General features: G+C 45.6%; 1 protein-coding gene across 1 annotated transcript in view; it reads right to left on the minus strand.

Annotated features, from left to right (window-relative positions):
- Positions 1-22,018, minus strand: part of CFAP57 (cilia and flagella associated protein 57) — a 136,765-nt gene that overhangs the window by 19,168 nt on the left and 95,579 nt on the right. The window contains exons 17-21 of the mRNA XM_077823980.1: positions 20,552-20,710; positions 19,608-19,751; positions 6,144-6,260; positions 2,544-2,678; positions 2,315-2,458 (exon numbers count right to left, since the gene is read on the minus strand). Of these exons, the coding sequence (XP_077680106.1) occupies positions 2,315-2,458; positions 2,544-2,678; positions 6,144-6,260; positions 19,608-19,751; positions 20,552-20,710 (699 nt within the window). The remainder of the gene's footprint in view (positions 1-2,314; positions 2,459-2,543; positions 2,679-6,143; positions 6,261-19,607; positions 19,752-20,551; positions 20,711-22,018) is intronic.

Below are 22,018 nucleotides of genomic sequence, written 5' to 3' on the forward strand. Positions count from 1 at the left end.
TGGAAGGAGGGTCCCAACTATGTGTTCGTTTCCCTCTGCTCCTGTTGGATGTTCTCCTTCCCTGAGCCTTTCATCCTCCTTAACAGTGCAGGGGCTGTCTGACCAGAGGTGGGACAAATCTACAGTGTCCCAGAAAGCCTCATCAGCATACCTCTCTGCCTCCCTTAGCTCCTCCAGTTCTGCCACCCTGGCCTCCAAAGCCCGTACACGGTCTCTGAGAGCCAGGAGCTCCTTGCACCGAATGCACACATACACCACCTGCTCATAGCGCAGGTAATCTTACATGCTGCACTGGGTGCAATAAACTGGATAGCCCCCACTCTGTTGCTGGACTTCTGCCTGCATTCTCTTTTTACTCCTGCAGCTTATTCCTTTGTTGATGTTTTGTTTTTATCAGAGGGTGTTTTTGGCTTTAAGTGTCAAGAATGTTAAATGTACCTAGCCCCCCTTCACACTTCCCCTCTAAACACGCACACTACAGACAACACTTACCCCAAGGGTCACGTAATCATTCCTCCTTCACTGGAGAACTCCCTTGCAAAACTCCTGTGTTAGCCGCTCCTATTCACTAGCTCCTCTGGTCGCTTAGGAGTGGGCTTTTTAAAGCCCTGGTCTTCCTGAGTAGTCCCACCCCCTGGCTAAGGGTTGATGGGTGCTAAAGGGCTTAGGGATCAAAACCTCGTTAAGAAGCTCTCAGCCTTGCCTAGCAGGCCCCTAGGCTTGGCACACGGTGCCCCAAACAAACAGACCACACGGTATATTTCAGTCAAACAGCAAGCACATCACAAACAGCAATAATGACACTGTGTCATGGCATATCTTGCAGATAATAGATGACTTCAGGGAAGTTGTAAGTGTACAGAAGAATGTCTAAGTGATCTTCTTGGAGATCCTTCCTGTCCCACAAATAAAGGAAGACAGAAGGCAGAAATTCTGGAATATCTGACTAGTAAGTGGTGTAGGGCATAGGGTTTTGGTTTTGTGGAGCACTGGTCCACTTTCTAAAGGGAGAGGGAGCTGTATAATTTGGATGACCTCAGTAAGAGGAGGGATCAATTTCCTTGGGCTAGAGTAGTTAGGAGCGGGTTAAATTAATAGCAAAAATGGAGGGTAAAAAGAGAGAAGATATGAGAACTCAGCAAAAAATCAAGATATTGAGAACAAAATTAATCAAGGAGCCAAAGGACATGAAGAGAAGAAATTCTTGAAGGGTTAGAGCCTGGCAGCCTTTGGCAAGGCAGCCTGCTTACTCAGAGCCTACACCACATACATAGAGAACAACAAACAAACAGTCAACCAAACTATGCTCAGACAGGCCAAACACACCACTCACCAAGTCCCATTACCACCCAACACAGAGTCTGCAGCTAGTCCCTCCAAAACTCTCCTTTTAGCTGCCTCTATTTGCCTGCAGGCTATTTTGCCTTTCCTTCACTTGTGTCATGAACACAGAGCATACTGAGCATTTTGATGGAGAATGACCTCTTCCCAAACACAGAAGATATCTAGTATGAGTATCGCCTGCCAGGAACCTGATGGACAGGAAACCTATTTCTTAAAGCACAGCTTCTTAGTCTTCATTTCTGTCATCCTGGTACTAACAGAATTTATCTAGAACTATTCAGAACTACTTAAATTTTAAACTAACTATGACTGAATTAACTAGAGTAAAACTAATCTAACTAGGCACTTGAAGTACAGATCCAGGACAATCCCAGAGTAGTTCCTAATCCATCAGATGGTCATGGCTGGAAGGAATTGAGGTGAGGAACTGAGGAACACCTTTTATACCCTCAACCTCACAATCACTGAGGGGAGGAGCAAGGAAGGCACTTGAGGGCTCTAGTGGGTACTGCTAGCTAAGATTCCATCACCCAGGCTGCACCAGTTGGAGCATCCCATGACTGGGAATATGCAGAGGATACTTGAAGAAGAATTACATTATACAAAGAAAACCCTGATATTCACATATAGCGGAGACCCCTTCCTCCTGCAATTTACACTGTGAAAGTGTAAACTTTCACACAGAGACTGGAAATAGCAACTGTTCCAGCCATCTCTTCCCTTACAGATCCCACTCCACCCCATCCATCACTTTGAGAAAACACGGCACTTTTAAACACCTTCTCTTCAGCAACTTAGAAAACTTCCAGAGTTCCAGTCTAAGTGGAATTCTGGGAGGGTATCAAACAGAAATCTTCTCAGACTCCTGAGAATCTACTGCAGCAAGGAAGCCTGAGAAAGAGGAATTCTCTGGTGTGCAGCTTCTCCCTCCATCTGCCCCTGCCAGGAGCAAAGAAAATGGGCCATGTACCTGCATGATCCGCACATTATCAGCTCGGTGGATCTCACTTTCCTTCACCACCTTCTTCTTCAGCGTTGCCAGATTTCTCTCAAGATGCTCTCTCTGCCGGGTGTACTCCTGCTGCAGATCTGTGTCAACCCCCACAATCTCCACCTGACGAGAGACAATACACAGGCTCAGAAGATGTGACACCAGAGATGCGCTCATCTACCATGGAGAGGAAAGACCCTTAACTCACCATGTCTGCCTGCTGCACGTATTTGCTGTAGAGTTCCCGGATCCCCTCCTTCAGTTTTTTGGGCTCCTGGATGAAGCCCACACAATTATGAAGATCCGTTTTAAACCGCTTCACAAGAGCTTCCATGTCTCGCTCCTGCAAGAATTATACATGAACAACCACTCAGGGAACACTGTCATGCATGAGGACCTCCTGGAAGCTCTAGCTGAATTGTTGAGAATCCTCATGTGTTCTTATTTTTTGTTTTTAAGAATGTGCCATCTGGACATCTCCCAGTTGGAGAGAGAACCTTCTTGGCCTTTGAGTGCTGTCACACTTAAGACAGTAACAAACCTTGCCAATAACTAACACTTCTCACCCCATGGGAATTGCATTGTTACTTGTACTGCACTAGTACTTGGAGGCCCCATTCAGGTGAAGGATCCTATTATCTTGGACACTGCACAAACACTAGGGTGACCAGACAGCAAATGTGAAAAATCACGACGGGGGTGGGGGTAATAGGAACCTATATAAGAAAAAGCCCCCAAAATCGGGACTGTCCCTATAAAATTGGGACATCTGGTCACCCTAACAAACACATAGGCAGATGTAGTTCCTGCCCAAAGAGCTTACAATCTTACTAGAAACAAGATGCAACAAGTAAATGTAACAGGTGACAGGACAGAAAAACAGGTGCCGATGGTAGCTATGTTCTTAACTTGATGGCTTCATATCAACACCCTCTCCTCATTCTCTCTGGCGCAAAGTTTCTTATTTGCTCACTCTATACACGGGTGGGTAGGATCTCCTGGAGGACTAACATGAAGGGGAAAGGAGTCCAGGAGAGCCGGCTGTATTTCAAGGAATCCCTGTTGAGGTTACAGGGACAAACCATCCCGATGTGTCGAAAGAATAGTAAATATGGCAGGTGACCAGCTTGGCTTAACCGTGAAATCCTAGCTGATCTTAAACATAAAAAAGAAGCTTACAAGAAGTGGAAGGTTGGACATATGACCAGGGAAGAGTATAAAAATATTGCTTGGGCATGTAGGAATGAAATCAGGAGGGCCAAATCGCACCTGGAGCTGCAGCTAGCGAGAGATGTCAAGAGTAACAAGAAGGGTTTCTTCAGGTATGTTGGCAACAAGAAGAAAGCCAAGGAAAGTGTGGGCCCCTTAATGAATGAGGGAGGGAACCTAGTGACAGAGGATGTGGAAAAAGCTAATGTACTCAATGCTTTTTTTGCCTCTGTCTTCACGAACAAGGTCAGCTCCCAGACTGCTGCCCTGGGCATCACAACATGGGGAATAGATGGCCAGCCCTCTGTGGAGAAAGAGGTGGTTAGGGACTATTTAGAAAAGCTGGACGTGAACAAGTCCATGGGGCCGGACGAGTTGCATCCGAGAGTGCTAAAGGAATTGGCGGCTGTGATTGCAGAGCCATTGGCCATTGTCTTTGAAAACTCGTGGCGAGCGGGGGAAGTCCCGATGACTGGAGAGAGGCTGGTGTGGTGCCAATCTTTGAAAAGGGGAAGGAGGAGGATCCTGGGAGCTGCAGGCCAGTCAGCCTCACCTCAGTCCCCGGAGGGATCATGGAATCATAGAATCATAGAATATCAGGGTTGGAAGGGACCTCAGGAGGTCATGTAGTCCAACCCCCCGCTCAAAAGCAGGACCCATCCCCAAAGAATCCTCAAAGATTCAATCCTGAAGCACTTACATGAGAGGAAAGTGATCAGGAACAGTCAGCATGGATTCACCAAGGGAAGGTCATGCCTGACTAATCTAATCGCCTTCTATGATGAGATTACTGGTTCTGTGGATGAAGGGAAGGCGGTGGATGTATTGTTTCTTGACTTTGGCGGGGCTTTTGACATGGTCTCCCACAGTGTTCTTGTCAGCAGGTTGAAGAAGTATGGGCTGGATGAGTGCACTGTAGGGTGGGTAGACAGTTGGCTAGATTGTCGGGCTTGGCGGGTGGTGATCAGTGGCTCCATGTCTGGTTGGCAGCCGGTGTCGAGTGGAGTGCCCTGGGGGTCGGTCCTGGGGCCGGTTTTGTTCAATATCTTCATAAATGATCTGGAGGATGGTGTGGATTGCACTCTCAGCAGGTTTGCGGATGATACTGGACTGGGGGGAGTGGTAGATGCGCTGGAGGGCAGGGCTGGGATGCAGAGGGACCTAGACGGATTGGAGGATTGGGCCGGAAGAAGTCTGATGGGGTTCAATAGGGATAGGTGCAGGGTCCTGCACTTGGGACAGAAGAACCCAATGCGCAGCTGCAGACTGGGGACCGAGTGGCTAGGCAGCAGTTCTGCGGAGGGGGACCTGGGGGTGGCAGTGGACGAGAGGCTGGATGTGGGTCAGCAGTGTGCCCTTGTTGCCAAGAGGGCCGGTGGCATTTTGGGATGTGTGGGTGGGGGCATGGCGAGCGGATCGAGGGGCGTGGTCGTCCCCCTCTATTCAACATTGGTCGGGCCTCATCTGGAGTGCTGTGTCTGGTTTTGGGCCCCTCACTGCAGGAGGGATGTGGGTGGACTGGAGAGAGTCCAGCGAAGGGCAACAGAGATGATTGGGGGTCTGGAGCACATGGCTTGTGGGGGGAGGCTGGGGGAACTGGGATTGTTTGGTCTGCGGAGGAGAGGAATGGGGGGGAATTTGGTGGGTGCTTTCGGCTACCTGGGAGGTGGTTCCGGAGGGGATGGTTCTGGACTGTTCTCAGTGGTGGAGGAGGACAGGACAAGGAGTGGTGGTCTCGGGTTGCAGTGGGGGAGGTTTAGGTTGGATATTGGGAAAAACTTTTTCACTGGGAGGTGAAACACTGGAGTGCGTTGCCTGGGGAGGTGGTGGAATCTCCTTCCTTGGAGGTTTTTGGGGTCAGGCTTGACGGGGCCCTGGCTGGGATGATTTGGTTGCGATTGGTCCTGCTTTGGGCAGAGGGTTGGACTGGATGGCCTCCTGGGGTCCCTTCCAACCCTGATATTCTATGATTCTATGATACCCTGCCTGCTTCCCCAATCCTATCCTTGGCTACTAAATTCCTTCATGCCCACTTTCAAACCTCTTGCTTCTTCCTCTCTGACCTTTCATACACCTCTGACATGGTTCCTTCCACTATAAGTATGCTTGGATATCCATCCACAACTCCCTCCCCGTACCTTTCCTGACTAATTACTGCATGTCATTGCAGAGGTCCAGCCTAGATGGTACTCTTGGGAGGGAATAGGTTGCTGAGGCCATATATTCCCAAACTCTCTGCCTTGGGTGTGGCAGAGAGGTTCGTTTAGCCCTCTCCCCAACTACTCTATGAATCCTAAGTGAATACACAGACCTTGCAGCATATCCAGAAGGACAATGCACACAGGCTCTGTTAGACCAAATGGCTGGAGCTTCGGTACTATCTACCTCTCTGTAATATCCAACTCTCCCACAAGCCTTCATACTTGGAATGCTTGTGTCTCTGATCCCTCCTGCCAGAGCCTCTCTTCCCCTTCACTTCTGCACAGTACCCAGGAAGGGAAACTCTGACCCCAAAGCCATGCATCTATACTATCGATGTTCCTGACAGCTTGCATTTTGAATGACTTGAGATCTCTGCCATCAAGGTTGTGCCCCATACCTTCTGCTGCTCCTTGTGCATCTCACGGTCAGTGGCCTTTAGCTTCTGTCGTAGCTCTGTGATGTTCAGTTCCAGCTGCATGTTCTGCTGGTGGAAACGTTCCAGTTCTCCCTCCATCTGCAAGGAAGCAAAAGAAGGGGATTGGGACTGTGAAAGAGACATGAGTGAAGGAAAAACACAGATTACAAAACCGAAGGGATCTAATACACAGGCCACAGAACTTCCCCAAAATAATTCCTACAACATATCTTTTATACAAACATCCAATCTTGATTTTAAAATTGTCAGTGGTGGATAATCTATCATGACTCTTGGCAAATTGTTCCAATGGTTAATTACCCTCACTGTCAAAAATGTAAGCCTTATTTCCAGTCTGAATTTGTCTAGCTTCAACTTCCAGCCATTGGACTGTGTTAGACCAGAGATGGGCAAACTACGGCCTGCGGGCCACATCCAGCCTGCGGGACCGTCCTGCCCGGCCCTTGAGCTCTCGGCCAGGGAGGCTAGCACCTGGTCCCTCCCGTGCTGTCCCCTCTCCCCCGCAGTCTCACCTCACCGTGCCACCAGCGCTCTGGGTGGTGGGGTTGCGCGCTCCTGCCGAGCAGAGAGGCAGTGTGTCTAGCTCCGGCCAGGGGGTGCGGCTGCCAGACATGCTGCTTTGAGTGGCATGGTAAGGGGGCCGGGGGTTGGATAAGGGGCGAGGGGTCCTGGGGGGCAGTCAGGGGACAGGGAGCGATTGGATGGGGCAGAGGTTCTGCAGGGAGGATGGAGAATAGGGAACAGTGGGGGGTTGGATAGGCATGGGGTCCCGGGGGGGGGGGCCTGTCAGGGGGCGGGGTGTGTGGATAGGGGGCAGGAGACTGGGAGCAGTGGGGATTGGATAAGGGGTGGGATCCTGGGGGGCAGTTAGGGGCGGGGGAACCTGGGAGGGGGTGGTTAGGATGGGTCGGGAGTTCTGAGGAGGGCAGTCAGGGGGCAGGAAGTGGGAGGGGGTGGATAGGGGGTGGGGGCCAGGCTGTTTGGGGAGGCACAGCCTTCTCTACCCGGCCCTCCATACAGTTTTGCAACCCCGATGTGGCCCTCAGGCCAAAAAGTTTGCCCACCCCTGTATTAGACCTTTCTCTGCTAGATTGACGATCCCATTAGTAAATATTTGTTGCCCCATGGAGATACTTTTAGACTGTAATCAACTCAGCCTTTAACCTTCTCTTTGTTAAGTTAAATAGATTGAGCACTAGAAGGCAGGTTTTCTCATCCTTTAATCATTCTGGTAGCTCTTCTCTGAACCTTCTCCAATTTAGCAACATCCTTCTTTAGCAACGGCAGGCACCAGCACTGGACACGGTATGACAGCAGTAGTTGTAGCAGTGCCAAATATAGAGGTAGAACAACCTCTCTACTGTTATTCACGATTCCCCTGTTCATGCATCCCAGGATCACATTCACTCTTTTGGCCACAGCCTCATACTGGGAGCTCACATTCGTCTGATTATCCACCATGATCTCCAAATCTTTTTTTTAATCCATTAATTTAACATGTGCCATGTTAATTTTATATTGTTCTAGTTTTTTAAATGAAATTAACATGTCACACATTACCCAGACAGTTAGATAGTTAGCTATCCTCATGTTTAAATAAAATGACGAAAATAATTTTCTTCCCAAATAATCTAATTTTTTCCCTCTTTGTCACTGGGGGTAGAATGTAAATATCCTGTTCTTGATCACTGCAGCTATTACCACAGAATTAGTGGGAGAAGGGAGGTGGAAACAAGAAAAACATTATCAGATCCTGTACGAGGAGTTAACTGTTTTTTTAACAATTGGTGGACAGGAAGTCAGAGTATACCACACTGATTTTGCTGGCTGTCAGCGACCCTCCAGAATGGGCAGAGAAACCTTGTAGAGGTATTTCCAAGGATTTAAAAGACAGGATGAGACATTTCTACCAGTAAAACAGGGTAATTTTAAAGTAGAAACCCTTCTGCTAACTAACTCAGAAAGTGAGGAAGCTGAGCCTACTCCCACATTTTCATCTGGAGAGTTCCTGGTCCTGATGCAAAATCTTGATTTCTAGAGGTATATCACCTTCCTCTGCTTCATCATATAAGATGTTTTGGATCAGTACAAGGGACTTATTGCTTGGTATCAGATCCGAGTGTCCCAGATCTACAGAAACATCATTGCCTCAATGCAGAACCCAGGTCGTACCTCTTGAAGGAGCTCGATATGGAAATCCTGGAGTTGGACAGTATGGCCAAGGCATCAGTGGAGGCCCTTGCCACTCCTGCCAACTTGCCCAGTCTGGTATAATATCATAGTTAGAAGAATGCATGAATTTATGATAGTCTGATTAAAAAAATACCCCTCAAGATTGAGCCTCTGGAAAAACAGTTTTCAGAGTAGCAGCCATGTTAGTCTGTATTCGCAAAAAGAAAAGGAGTACTTGTGGCACCTTAGAGACCAACCAATTTATTTGAGCATAAGCTTTCGTGAGATACAGCTCACTTCATCGGATGCATTCAGTGGAAAATACAGTGAGGAGATTTATATACACACAGAACATGAAAAAATGGGTGTTATCATACACACTGTAATGAGAGTGATCATTTAAGATGAGCTATTACTAACAGGAGAGCGTGGGGGGAGGGGGGGAGAAAACCTTTTATAATGATAATCAAGGTGGGCCATTTCCAGCAGTTAACAAGAACGTCTGAGGAACAGTGGGGGGGGGGAGGAATAAACATGGGGAAATAGTTTTACTTTGTGTAATGACTCATCCACTCCCAGTCTCTATTCAAGCCTAAGTTAATTGTATCCAGTTTGCAAATTAATTCCAATTCAGCAATCTCTCGTTGGAGTCTGTTTTTGAAGTCTTTTTGTTGTAATATTGTGACTTTTAGGTCTGTAATCGAGTGACCAGAGAGATTGAAGTATTCTCCAACTGGTTTATGAACGTTATAATTCTTGACATCCGATTTGTGTCCATTTATTCTTTTACGTAGAGACTGTCCAGTTTGGCCAATGTACATGGCAGAGGGGCATTGCTGGTACATGATGGCATATATCACATTGGTAGATGTGCAGGTGAACGAGCCTCTGATAGTGTGGCTGATGTGATTAGGCCCTATGATGGTGTCCCCTGAATAGATATGGGGACACAGCTGGCAACGGGCTTTGTTGCAAGGATAGGTTCCTGGGTTAGTGGTTCTGTTGGGTGGTGTGTGGTTGCTGGTGAGTATTTGCTTCAGGTTGGGAGGCTGTCTGTAGGCAAGGACTGGCCAGTCTCCCAAGATTTGTGAGAGTGATGGGTCGTCCTTCAGGATAGGTTGTAGATCCTTGATGATGCGTTGGAGAGGTTTTAGCTGGGGGCTGAAGGTGATAGACATTTCACATTTGGGGACAATGTATACCTTCAAATCAGCGGCGCTGCTATGGGTACCCGCATGGCCTCACAGTATGCCAACATTTTTATGGCTGACTTAGAACAATGCTTCCTCAGCTCTCGTCCCCTAATGCCCCTACTCTACTTCCGCTATATTGATGACATCTTCATCATCTGGACCCATGGAAAAGAAGCCCTTGAGGAATTCCACCACGATTTCAACAATTTCCATCACACTATCAACCTCAGCCTGGACTAGTCCACACAAGAGATCCACTTCCTGGACACTACACTGCTAATAAGCGATGGTCACATAAACATCACCCTATACCGGAAACCTACTGACCGCTATTCCTACCTACATGCCTCCAGCTTTCACCCAGACCACACCACACGATCCATCGCCTACAGCCAAGCTCTACGATACAACCACATTTGCTCCAACCCCTCAGATAGAGACAAACATCTACAAGATCTCTATCAAGCATTCTTACAACTACAATACCCACCTGCTGAAGTGAAGTGAAGAAACAGACTGACAGAGCCAGAAGAGTACCCAGAAGTCACCTACTACAGGACAGGCCCAACAAAGAAAATAACAGAACGCCACTAGCCATCACCTTCAGCCCCCAACTAAAACCTCTCCAACGCATCATCAAGGATCTACAACCTATCCTGAAGGATGACCCATCACTCTCACAAATCTTGGGAGACTGGCCAGTCCTTGCCTACAGACAGCCCCCCAACCTGAAACAAATACTCACCAGCAATCACACACCAGAACCACTAACCCAGGAACCTATCCTTGCAACAAAGCCCGTTGCCAACTGTATCTATTCAGGGGACACCATCAAAGGGCCTAATCACATCAGCCACACTATCAGAGGCTTGTTCAGCTGCACATCTACCAATGTGATATATGCCATCATGTGCCAGCAATGCCCCTCTGCCATGTACATTGGTCAAACTGGACAGTCTCTACGTAAAAGAATAAATGGACACAAATCAGATGTCAAGAATTATAACATTCATAAACCAATCGGAGAACACTTCAATCTCTCTGGTCACTCGATTACAGACCTAAAAGTCTCAATGTCTCACACATACACACACACTTTGTCTCTCTCTCTCTCTCTCTCTGTCACACACACACACACACACTGTCTTTCACACTAATCTCCCAGCACATACTTGTGGTGGTGGTGTTGTTACTACTTGATACTTCCTGCAATGCACATACACTCTGTAATTGTATTCTTTCAAAGTGCTGTTGTTTGAGTTTTTTGACTGGTCTATGCCATTTATAATTTCTATTTCTCTCTTACGCTTAAATTTAATTCTTTGAGTAGTGAGTACTAAAATGCCTAACCTGTCGTGGCTGAAGTAATTATCCCTATGGTAAATTTTTAAATATATATATCTAGTTTTTTTGTTTCTGTTGGTGGCACACATCTGCACATTACCAGGATAATTTGGTGCACATAACAAAATTCATTCCACATATGGATGGGAAAAATTAGAGGGAACATTGCTAGGTACCACTGAATTTTTGGGGAGAAGGGAAAGAAATTATGATGACTGGTGTGTGTTGCCTTCCTGGTTCTTGTTCCTGTTTTGTTGCCCGGTTCCTTCTCCGTGAACTTGGTGTTCCTGTCCCTGTTTCTTTTGCAGTGGGGAAAGCTACTCAGGGTCTATTGCTACATATCTCTCGTTCCGACTGTTATATCTTTGTTCAGGCTGTTGCTGACATAACCAGTTCATGGTTATTACATGTTTTGACTGACAATCTATTTGTGTTTCTTACTTCATTTTTTCATCAGGGGATTGCTGTTCTGGGGTGCATCAGAATGTAACCGTCATCTAAGAGAACTCTATCACCTCTGTTGCTGTTGTGGATCTCTACCTGAGTGGTATCTCCAATTTATTTTCTTATCGGATCTGGGCTCAGATCTGCATTGAGAGGAAGAGAGTGATCCAACTGTTCTTCCAAAAAGAAAAGGAGTACTTGTGGCACCTTAGAGACTAATCAATTTATTTGAGCATAAGCTTTCATAAGCTACAGCTCACTTCATCGGAAGCATTCAGTGGAAAATACAGTGAGGAGATTTATATACACACAGAACATGAAAAAATGTGTGTTATCATACACACTGTAAGGAGAGTGATCATTTAAGATGAGCTATTACCAGCAGGAGAGCGGGGGGGAGGGGGGAAGAAAACCTTTTGTAGTGATAATCAAGGTGGGCCGTTTCCAGCAGTTAACAAGAACGTCTGAGGAACAGTTGGGGGGCGGGGGGGAATAAACATGGAGAAATAGTTTTACTTTGTGTAATGACGCATCCACTCCCAGTCTTTATTCAAGCCTAAGTTAATTGTATCCAGTTTGCAAATTCATTCCAATTCAGCAGTCACTCGTTGGAGTCTGTTTTTGAAGGCTTTTTGATGTACTAAAATAGGGCATAGGAAGCCCACCTATGTATTGAGAGAGGCCAAAGAATGAACATAAACCATTATGATCAGTGGGTAGGGTAGTGAAGCAACAACTTGCAGCTGTTCAGGTGTCAGTTTCACACCATCATCTGACAGAGAATGTCCTAGAAACGCTACAGCATCTTAACTACACTTGGCTGCATTCAACTTTATGTCAGCTTGTTGGAGTTGGGTTAGTACCTGATCCAGAAAAGAATCATGTTCAGGAAAGGTCTTAGTAAAGATGAGAATGTGATCCAAATAGCAATATGCACCCTGGATATTATCAAAGAGCTGAGAGACAACTCTCTGAAATACCTCCAGAGCAGAGACTAAGCCAGAAGGAAGTCACTGCTAGCAGTACCTCCCAAATGATGTGCTGAAAGTCAATAGTAGCTGCAAACTCTCCATCACAAGTATTTGCCAATAACTTGATTGGTAGTCCAACAGACAGAAAATTCAAGATCCACTTACCAAGCAAATCTCTTTGAAGATTGGCAGTTGAAACCGCTCACATTTGACATATTTATTAAGTGCCTGTGACACAGTGCACCCGGTACACTGCTGGAGGCCCTACAATCCTACTACATCCAGCCCCAGAAAGGAGTAGCGGAAATGGGTCCTCTAGGCCTGCCTAGAGATGCCTTGTGGAAGCAGCCAATCAGAATGGAAGCAGCCAATGAGCAGGCTCAGCTAAGAGGAGCAGCAGGGCTGTTCTTGGCTGGGACCAGAAGGGCGAGGAACGGTGCTCTCTGGCCAAAGGAGCTTTACAGGCTGCATTTACTGGACCTGGGAGAGAGGACCTGAGAACTTTAGCCCTAAGGTAATGGGAAAAGGTAAAGGGTCCAGGTGGGAAGAGGCCCAGGGAATGCAGCAGCAATTAAAGGAAGCCATACATGGTTGCTGTTTATAGGGTCTCTGGATTGGAATTCAGAATAGTGGGTGGGCCCAGGTTCTCCCAACAGCCACTTGCAAAGTGGCCTAAGCCCTGAGAAGGGTACAAAGCTCTTTCAGAAGCCCAAGAATAGGCTGGATTTAAAGGGCCCGGAGATGGGGCTGAAGACTCTGGTGAGGGCAGACAGTTTAGTGAACTCTTTGCTACCGTGGAAGGGGTATATTTGTGACTCTGTGACTTGAATGGAAGGCTGAGCCATTGAAGAGCCACCTAGTGAGGCTGGCAACCTACAGGGAATACCAGGAACAGAAAAAGATTGCAGTACCGCAACAGCCACTAGAGGGCACTTAGGAGGTGAGTGCCGCCTACCACAGTGCCCTAAAATCTGTGCGCAGTTGAATACTGGCATCCTACTTATACAAGATCACTGTGGATGAGCTCCAGTCTGTAGACCCTTCCGTCTCTACCATTATCTTTCATGTGCTGCAATTCTGCTCAGATCTTGTCCACAAGTGCAAGGAGGTAAACAACGTGCAAGTGGTATACAATGTGCAGGTGGTGCAAAGGGCTTGGCATTCAAAGCTAACGCAGAGAGAACACACACTGTCTCCATTAAATAATTTCTGGTGTCTCTGAACAATACTTTGGGCATTCCCTTCTATTCTAGCCAACATAGCCACACCTGAGGTGTCCTGTGCAAATTCATGTATAATACCAAGCTGTAAGCACAGATCATACAACAATAATGTGACAGCATTAACAACTGAGCCTTTAACAATGTAAAACTATGCCGTCCAGGCTATGACTTTGTAAAGCACAGAGGATACAGCTTCACCCACTGTCTGCAAGGCATACAAATTCCAAGCTTTTATCACCGCTGCACTCAGACAATGTCCAAACTGGGAACTAACTCAGAGGGGAGAACGTTAAGTTCAGCACCCATATCCACCATGCACTTGAGTGGTGTACCATTAATTTCCACAGTACAGGATACCAGCTCCAGCACTTTGCCACATGAGAAGACTGTAGTAAAGGAAATATTAGAGTCTCTGGTAACAATAGTCTCATGTGGTTCTACATTCACAGTATGCACTTCAGGCCTCCTATTTCTGTGAACCACTGTACCATGTCACCCTAACTTAAAGAGGCCTTCCTTCCCACAAGCCTGGAACACAGTAGTTCTAACTGGGCAGGTAGGGAAACTGGCAAAGTGACCTATACTACCACAGCAGAAACAGTGAGGAACTGACAAATCTAGCTGCTGAGGCCTTGGAGAGAGAGAGTAGGTAGCATTGTATGACTGTGGGTGATGGAAGTAGGAGGAGCAGCTGATGGTTTAAATGTAGACACAAAGGTTGCAACAGGCTGAATCATAGAACCCTTTTCAGCTCTAGCCCTCTCAAATGCCTCACTCTTAGCAACCGTGACATTAAAAATTAGCATTCTAACATCTTCTGCCAGTAGCCATTTGCCCAAGCAGTCACTGACTACATCAATCACAGAAATATCCCTGAACCTGATCATCATGATGTCCTCAAATTCCTGGGTCAACTGCCACAAATGACATGCAAACTCACACAAGGTTTTGTTGGGTGGCTGGTGAGCTTCAAAAAACGTTTTCCTCTTTAACAGAACAGAATTGCCAGTGCCAAAATACTCGTGACACTGAACAGTTACATAAAAGGAGAACCTGGGCTTTGAGAATCCATCATAAATATCAGTGCCATTATGGCGTAAGCAGTTCTGCAACAAGGGTAACCTAGCAACCTCACAGTCAGCACAAGCTGCATATAGTTCAAAAAATTCCTAATAACGTATCAATTCAACAGGCTGCATGGGTTTCAGAATAGATATAGGTTTCAGAGTAGCAGCTGTGTTAGTCTGTATCCGCAAAAAGAAAAGGAATACTTGTGGCACCTTAGAGACTAACCAATTTATTTGAGCATAAGCTTTCGTGAGCTACAGCTCACTTCATCGGTCAGTAGGTTTCCGGTATAGGGTGGTGTTTATGTGACCATCGCTTATTAGCATTGTAATGTAGCACAGCTTATGCTCAAATAAATTGTTAGTCTCTGAGGTGCCACAAGTACTCCTTTTCTTTTGAGAATAGATATACTCATCACCATAATGTTACACTCTGATACATCCCAGAGCAGTAACCCCAAAAGCAAAAACAAACAAACTAAGCAAGACACACAGGTAGGTTGTCAATCAAAACATGTAATAACCATAAACTGATTAGGTCAGCAACAATCTCAACAAAACATAACAGTTCAAATAGCAGATATGTAGTAGCAGGTCCTAAGCAGCTTTTCCCTGCAAAAGAAAAAGGAACAGGAACACTGAGTTCAGGGATCAAGAACCAGGAAACAAAACAGAAAGAGGAATCAGGAAGACAACACACACACCAGGTTGTCAAGGTGACCCCATAGGTGTCCTGGGAGATGGAGGTAACATAATCAAAGACTCATGTGGTGAGGAAACAGCTTTGTGTCACTTGTGAGAAGGAGAGCTTTGTGACAAATCCTTATCCAAACATCTTTCTTCTTGTCTCAGCGAAGAACCTAGAAGATCCAAGTAACACAGTTACACATGTACCTGTGTGGTAACCACATGAGATGGTGCTGATGGAATACCTGGATCTGCTAATTTCTTAGGAACTAAGCAAAGAAGATAATTTGATGATACTGTCTGTTTTAGATCTCACCTCTGTGGTGCATCGAGGATCCACATACTTACAATCTGGAGGATCCCCAGAATGAGAAACAATGCCACACACCAAAAGATGTTTAGTCTTGGCCTTTTTTCTCAAAACTGAAGGTCCCAGTTCTGCAGAGGCCTCAGGTATGGACTGTCTTTTGTCCAAGACTGTTTCAATTACTGTCTGTACCCTTATTAGAAATGGGTCCAAGGGTTTTGTTACCAAATGCTCAATCTTTTCAAATCTGGAGCTTGGTGCCAAAGTTGATGCTTTGTAAGTAGAAGGTTTCCTGATACCAGAAGGTCCTGAAGTCTATTCAGGCCTCTTATCTCTTTTATCTGGAGCATTAGGAACCTCAGATCCACAGGTTTTAACTGATAAGGCTTCTTCCAGAAAGAGGGCCTCAAGTCTGTTCTGCCTCTCCTTTCTAGCTTGCAGTGTGAAAATCCTGCAGACAGTGCAATGAGAAGGGGGTGCCCTTCTCCTAAGCACCATGCATAGGTGTCTGATGCCTGGAAAACTGCAGGACATGACAAATATCTTTTAAATCTGTATTTCTTGTTCTTCAAATCTGCCATTGCTAACAGTAATAGTAATAGTTGTTAATACTTTAAGTGTTAGTAACTATATAATTATTAAAAGAGTAAAGATCTTGACACTGAAGAAGGCTCACATGAATCCATGGTCAGTGGTTGGAACTGAGGCAGCAACTGCTGCCATGCCTGTTTGTATAGCCCCACCCTCAGAATGTGCTTGAACGCTGAGAGTAGGGGTGGGGATGTGTGAGTACTCTAACAGGCATAATTAATAGAAGACTACACCATTCAACAACATCAATGGGCACATATCCCAAGAGTGGCCACTCCAAGAAAAAGGTAGTCTATACCATGGTGGCACTCTCCACTCCAACCAATAATCCACGTGCAGATATGGTTCACTGTAATACAAAGAGTTCTCAGGGACTGTTTGAGAGCCCAAAAATTTCATCCCAGATGAAGGCTGGAACCAAGTGGTCCGTGATACAATTCCAACTGTTGTTCTAATCTAGGATCTGAAACAGAAATTATGGGTGATAATAAAGGTTCCAGAACTGAAGACAAATATCTAGCTGGGGAACTGGATGGTATCTTAGGACAAGACAGGTAAGTTAACAACTGACTTTCTTCTACTCATCTTCTCATTTCCATAGGGCACATCTCTGTTCAAGGAGAGCTCTCTTTCCAGAGTCAGTAATATTGGAGCCGAATGTATGGGAGACATTGGATCTGAATAATGAATCTGAGCGTGCACTATAACAGAATTGCTTCTCCTTGGGCTGCCACCCTAACGTGGCGGAGAAGCTTGTATGTACTAAAGATCCCAAGAACAATGCCATCGGGAGCCTTGTACTCCTGGTAGGGTCACCCAATAACTGAACTCCAGTAGGCAGATGATTGTGCTGTAGTTGCACACTCAAAGGAGGATCTAAATAGCCCTTAACTGCTTCTCTGAAGCTTACAAAAGCCTAGGGCTAACCCTGAACATTGGCAAAACAAAAGTTCTCCACCAGCCGGCTCCCAGTCAATCATCAGACTTGGCAAGGAAGTTCTACATTGACAGAGAAGAACTGGAAGAACTGGAAGAACTGGAAAAATGTATAACACTTTGCCTACCTTCACAGCCATCTCTCACAGGGGGCAAACACAGACATCGAGATTCAGCAAGCCTTGCCTTTGGCAGACTGTCTCGACAGGAGTTCAATAATCACAACATCAGAACACACACTAGACTTTCAGTTTATAAAGCGATGGTAATCCCAACTCTCCTCTATGGCTGCAAGACTTGGGTGACCTACAGAAAACATCTGAAAAACCTAGAATACCAGCACCAGCACTTTCTCCGGAAGATCTTCAACATGAAGTGGGAGGATCACCGCACTAACTTCAGTGTCCTCACGGAGGCCAACACCTTCAGTATTGAGGCCCTGATTATCTAGCATCAGCTGAGATGGAGCGGGCACTGTGTGCACGTGCCTGATGCATGCCTACCAAAACAATTACTGTACCAACTTACCAAAGGAGAAAGGAAAAGGGGAGGCCAAAATAAATGCTTTAAAGACACCTTTAAGACAAACATCAAGAGATGTGACATTGATAGCATGCACTCGGAGACAGTAGCCCAGAACAGGGCTAACTGGCAAAGACTTGTCAGAGAAGGGATGATCACTTTTGAGGAAAATTGCCTTGCCCTGGTCGCAGAAAAATGACAGAAAAGAAAGGACAGACGACTGTTATGCAGCAATCATGGCCCAACCCTGTCTTCCAACATCACCTGCAATGTTTGCCAATGAATTTGCGGCGTAAGGATTAGACTCCTCCAGTCACCAAAGGACACGCACAAAAAAACAACCTGTGGAAGAGATCATCCTCGACCCTGAGGGATCGCAGACAATGATAACAGAACGGCCAGAGCTGTAGTGGCTCTCTCCTTGTTTCCTCAACTAATGGGTCCAGTACATGAGGATCTGGTATAATGAACAAGTCTGCTGCTGAAAGAGGATGTGTGGAGTCTTTACTGCATGCGTGTCTGCTTGGTTCCAATATAATGGGATCTGGAGAGATCGGCAGTTGTGGGGCAGCTCTGCTAACAAAGGGTCTATCCCCTGAACACTTTTTAGTCTTAGCTCCCTGAGATAAATGTTTTGGGTCCTTTTTCTGTTTCTTTGAAGTTGTGTCCAGCAAACTAGATTGCACCAATGCAAGTACCTTGTATTATTTAGTTCCCAACTTTGAGGCATTTGATGCTGGAGCAGGTCTAAGATTTTTTCTGGAGCCACCTGTCTTTTCAGCACTGACAGGTTTTATTGCAAGGGCTTCCTGAAGCAGAATGGCCTTCAGTTTGTTCTGCTTCTCCTTTCTCGTCCTTCTTGTAAAAGCAATATATCTAGAACACCTAGAGAGTGTCACTCTCCAAGACAAGTCAGGCACCAAGTGTGTCAATCTGATGACAGATATGGCACTGGGCTTGAGGCATGCTGATTGAACCCTGATCTCTTTGCTTTTAGATTCACTGTCTCTCTTGGTTCCGAAGATAATTTAAAAGTAATCTAACATCAAAAACTTTAATAATAAAACCAAAAACCTACACTAAAATATCTAAAGTAAAGTGATTTAAACTATTATGTAACCACTAAGCACACTACATAAAAGGGGCCTGGGGTTCTTCCTGGAGCTGTTCCTGATCTGTCACAACTGGTGGTGGGAAGGAATGAGGTGGTTGCAGTGCCATGCCATTCATTGTAGCTAAACCCCTAGAATGTTCAGGAACAGATGGGGGAGCGGTGCATGAGAGCACCAACCAGCATTATGAATTAAATTCCACCATCTGAACTGCAAGAATCTGCTGCATCCCAAGCATGGAAATATGAGGAAGCCATTTGAAGAACTATATAGGCCTAAGGTCTCCAAAGGCTTCAAAAGTTTAGGTGACTTCCTAAATGTCTTAGTTCTAACCAAAATTTTAAAAACCCCTCAACATCTGGGGACTGGAGACTAGTTTCTGCGGTGAGAGTGAAGATTTGGAAAGAAAACAATGGGATTAACAGTCTGATGTAAGTGGAAGTCAAACATTCATTCATAGAAAATTTTGAATGAAGAATTCCCATAGGTTAGTATTGTACAATTTGATGTCTTATTAAGAAAATGAGTTACACCCTCCTATGCAGAGTTTGGCATTAACCATTGTTTGAAACAGGACACCACACTAGTTGGGTCTGATCTGCTGCGGCAATTCCCATGTAAAAGAAGGTCATCTCAGGGACTTGGTATAAAGGCGAAGGGGTGGCCAATGTGCAGAGATCATTTTACTGGTAACAAAGAAATCAAGTTTGGATTAAGAGTGAGTCAATACTTTATGCTCATTAAAGAAGGCAAATCAAAGGACAAATGTGGTGCAGTCTCCTAGTACATTTGGCCTATCATCCCTTTGAACAGAGGGAGGGCTGGGTGGCAGGGGTCAGAAGATTGCACTGCTCACCTCCTGGATCTGCTCCTTCATTGCTTTGATATCATTCTCACGGGGTTCTATTTGCTTCTTCAGCTCCTTTATTTTATAATCCAGTACAAACTTGAACTTTTCCAGTTCCTGGTTTTTCTTTTTTAGGTCATAAATCCGCTTCTCCTGGGACAAGTAAACATATGTACAAGTCAGTGCTCTCTGCAAAGAATCAAAGCAGGAGGCCAGTGAGAATCAGACACGGACCTCTCAACCAGATCCCTGGAGTGATGTCTGGATGTTGAGGGGAAAAAAGACACCGTAGCCACAGTTCCTCAGAGAAATGGAAATGGAGATGAGACCTTAAGTCACAAATCCCATAGAGAGGGACAAGGAACAAGGGGAAGGCAATGACTATATAAATATCAGTTACAAAATCCAAGGAAGGGGTAAGTAGCTCGAAATCCTGAGCTACAGATCCCCAAGAAAAGATCTCGGGGGAGGGGAGAAACATAGAATATGTCTAATACAGCAACTAGACACCTTTGGCTGGCCTGTGCTAGCCGACTCAGGTTCCTGGGGCAGGGCCTGCAGGGCTGTTTCATTGTTATGTAGACTTCTGGGCTTGGACTGGAGGTGTAGTGTGAGGGTTCCAGAGCTCAGGCTCCATCTTGAGCCCAGAAGTCTACACAGCAATGAAACAGTCCTGCAGCCCTGCGAGCCCAAGTCGGGTGGCATGGGTCAGCTGCTCTCTTTGCTGTGTAGACATACCCACAGAGTCCTCAACTCTGGTTGTAAGCTCTTCTTCAAGGCAGGGATTGTGTTCTTGTTCAAGTTTGTTCAGAGCTTAGCACAATAGGACCCAGATACTAATTAGAGTCTCTGAGTGCTACAACAATACAAATAATTATTATACCAATAGCAGTGTTTGAGTGAGGGGATGGTGACAAAACTCAGCTACTCAGACTGTCATAGCTCTGCCTCACCTTGTCTTGGATAGTCTCATCTCTTTCTTGAATCTCTCTCTTCAGTCCCAGAATATCCTTCTCTAATGACTTAATGACACTTTGCAGCTTCTGCTGTTCCATTCTCATTGTCTCAATGTCATTGCTGCGCTCTTCAATCTCCTTCTGTAAGCTGTTGAACTAGAGACACACAAATACTAACTTTCTGCAACTGCCATTCAATTTAAACATCCTACTTTGGCTGATTTCTTGTAGGCAATGTGGCAGAAGTGAGTTATGAGAAGGGATCTGAAGGATGAGAGACAGTAATGAATTTAAGAATCAGTTCAGGAAGAGCATTTCATGTGATGAGGCAGCATGGAAGAAAGCAAAGGGGGAAAACAAGTAACAAGAAGAGCCTTGAAGGTCAGAAGAAGCTTTGAGTGGATACAATATAGAAGACAGCAGCCAGGAGCAATAGGCAAGGAAGACAATGATCTCAATAGTTGCATTGTGAATGGATTGGAAGGGGGCAAGGTGGATGTTAGGGAAGCTAGACAGGAGAAGATGTCAATTAACAAGATGGGATGATGACTCTGCATAAGAGTTTTAGTGGCATGAACAGGCAGAACATAATACTTGGGCTAGCATTAATTTAGCTAATGCAGCTAAAAATATCAGTGAAGACACAACAGCATGAATCCCAGCATGAGCTAGAAATCCAAGTATATATCCAGGGTTCTGGGTGAGCTTGTACAGTCTGAATTGAAGCCCATGCCACCGTACCTTCATTGCTATTTTTAGCCACACTAGCTAGATTAAAGCTGGGTATGAATACCCAAACTGCAATCGCATCTCTCACTGCAGTATAGAAATACCCTAACTGGCCAGAGTCTTGCTAATTGCACATTGGTGGTTCTTGGCAAAGTTTTGAAAACAGGAGAGGCTCCTGAGCCGCCTGCAGACTCAGGAAGACCATATCATGCTCTGCTTATCTTCAGGTCTTCACAAGAGAAAAGGCTATTTCTTTTCTCTTTTTTAATTAATGCTTAAATTCTATCTCTGGTATAAACACAGAAAATTCAACTCAGATACATAAATTACACCCAGTGAAGGTGCAGTCACAAAGCACTGCAGATCTCCTGGGAAACTGTGGTGAAGGCTTTATGGAGCAGTTTGTGTGCTTTTATGGAGGAATATGAATGAAGAGAGGGGATCATTAGGAGTATAAGAAAAGGAGACTGTTCTATGGATAGATTGCAATGTGGAAGGAAGCACAGATGGGAGAAAGAGTAGATACTAAAGATGTACTTGGATTCAAATGCAGGCTCTCTCCAAGCACAGAATCAGTGACCACAAACGACAGGTGAATTTGTGACACACAAAGCACATTCTAACCCTGAGAGGAGCGACTGTGCAGCTAATGTGACAGAAGAGATGGAGACAGAGACACTTTCTACTTCAATGTCCCAAATACAAATAAGAAAGATATTTCCTCATATTACCAGG

Source organism: Eretmochelys imbricata, chromosome 8, assembly GCF_965152235.1.
Source record: "Eretmochelys imbricata isolate rEreImb1 chromosome 8, rEreImb1.hap1, whole genome shotgun sequence".
NCBI classification, from domain to species: Eukaryota; Metazoa; Chordata; order Testudines; family Cheloniidae; genus Eretmochelys; species Eretmochelys imbricata.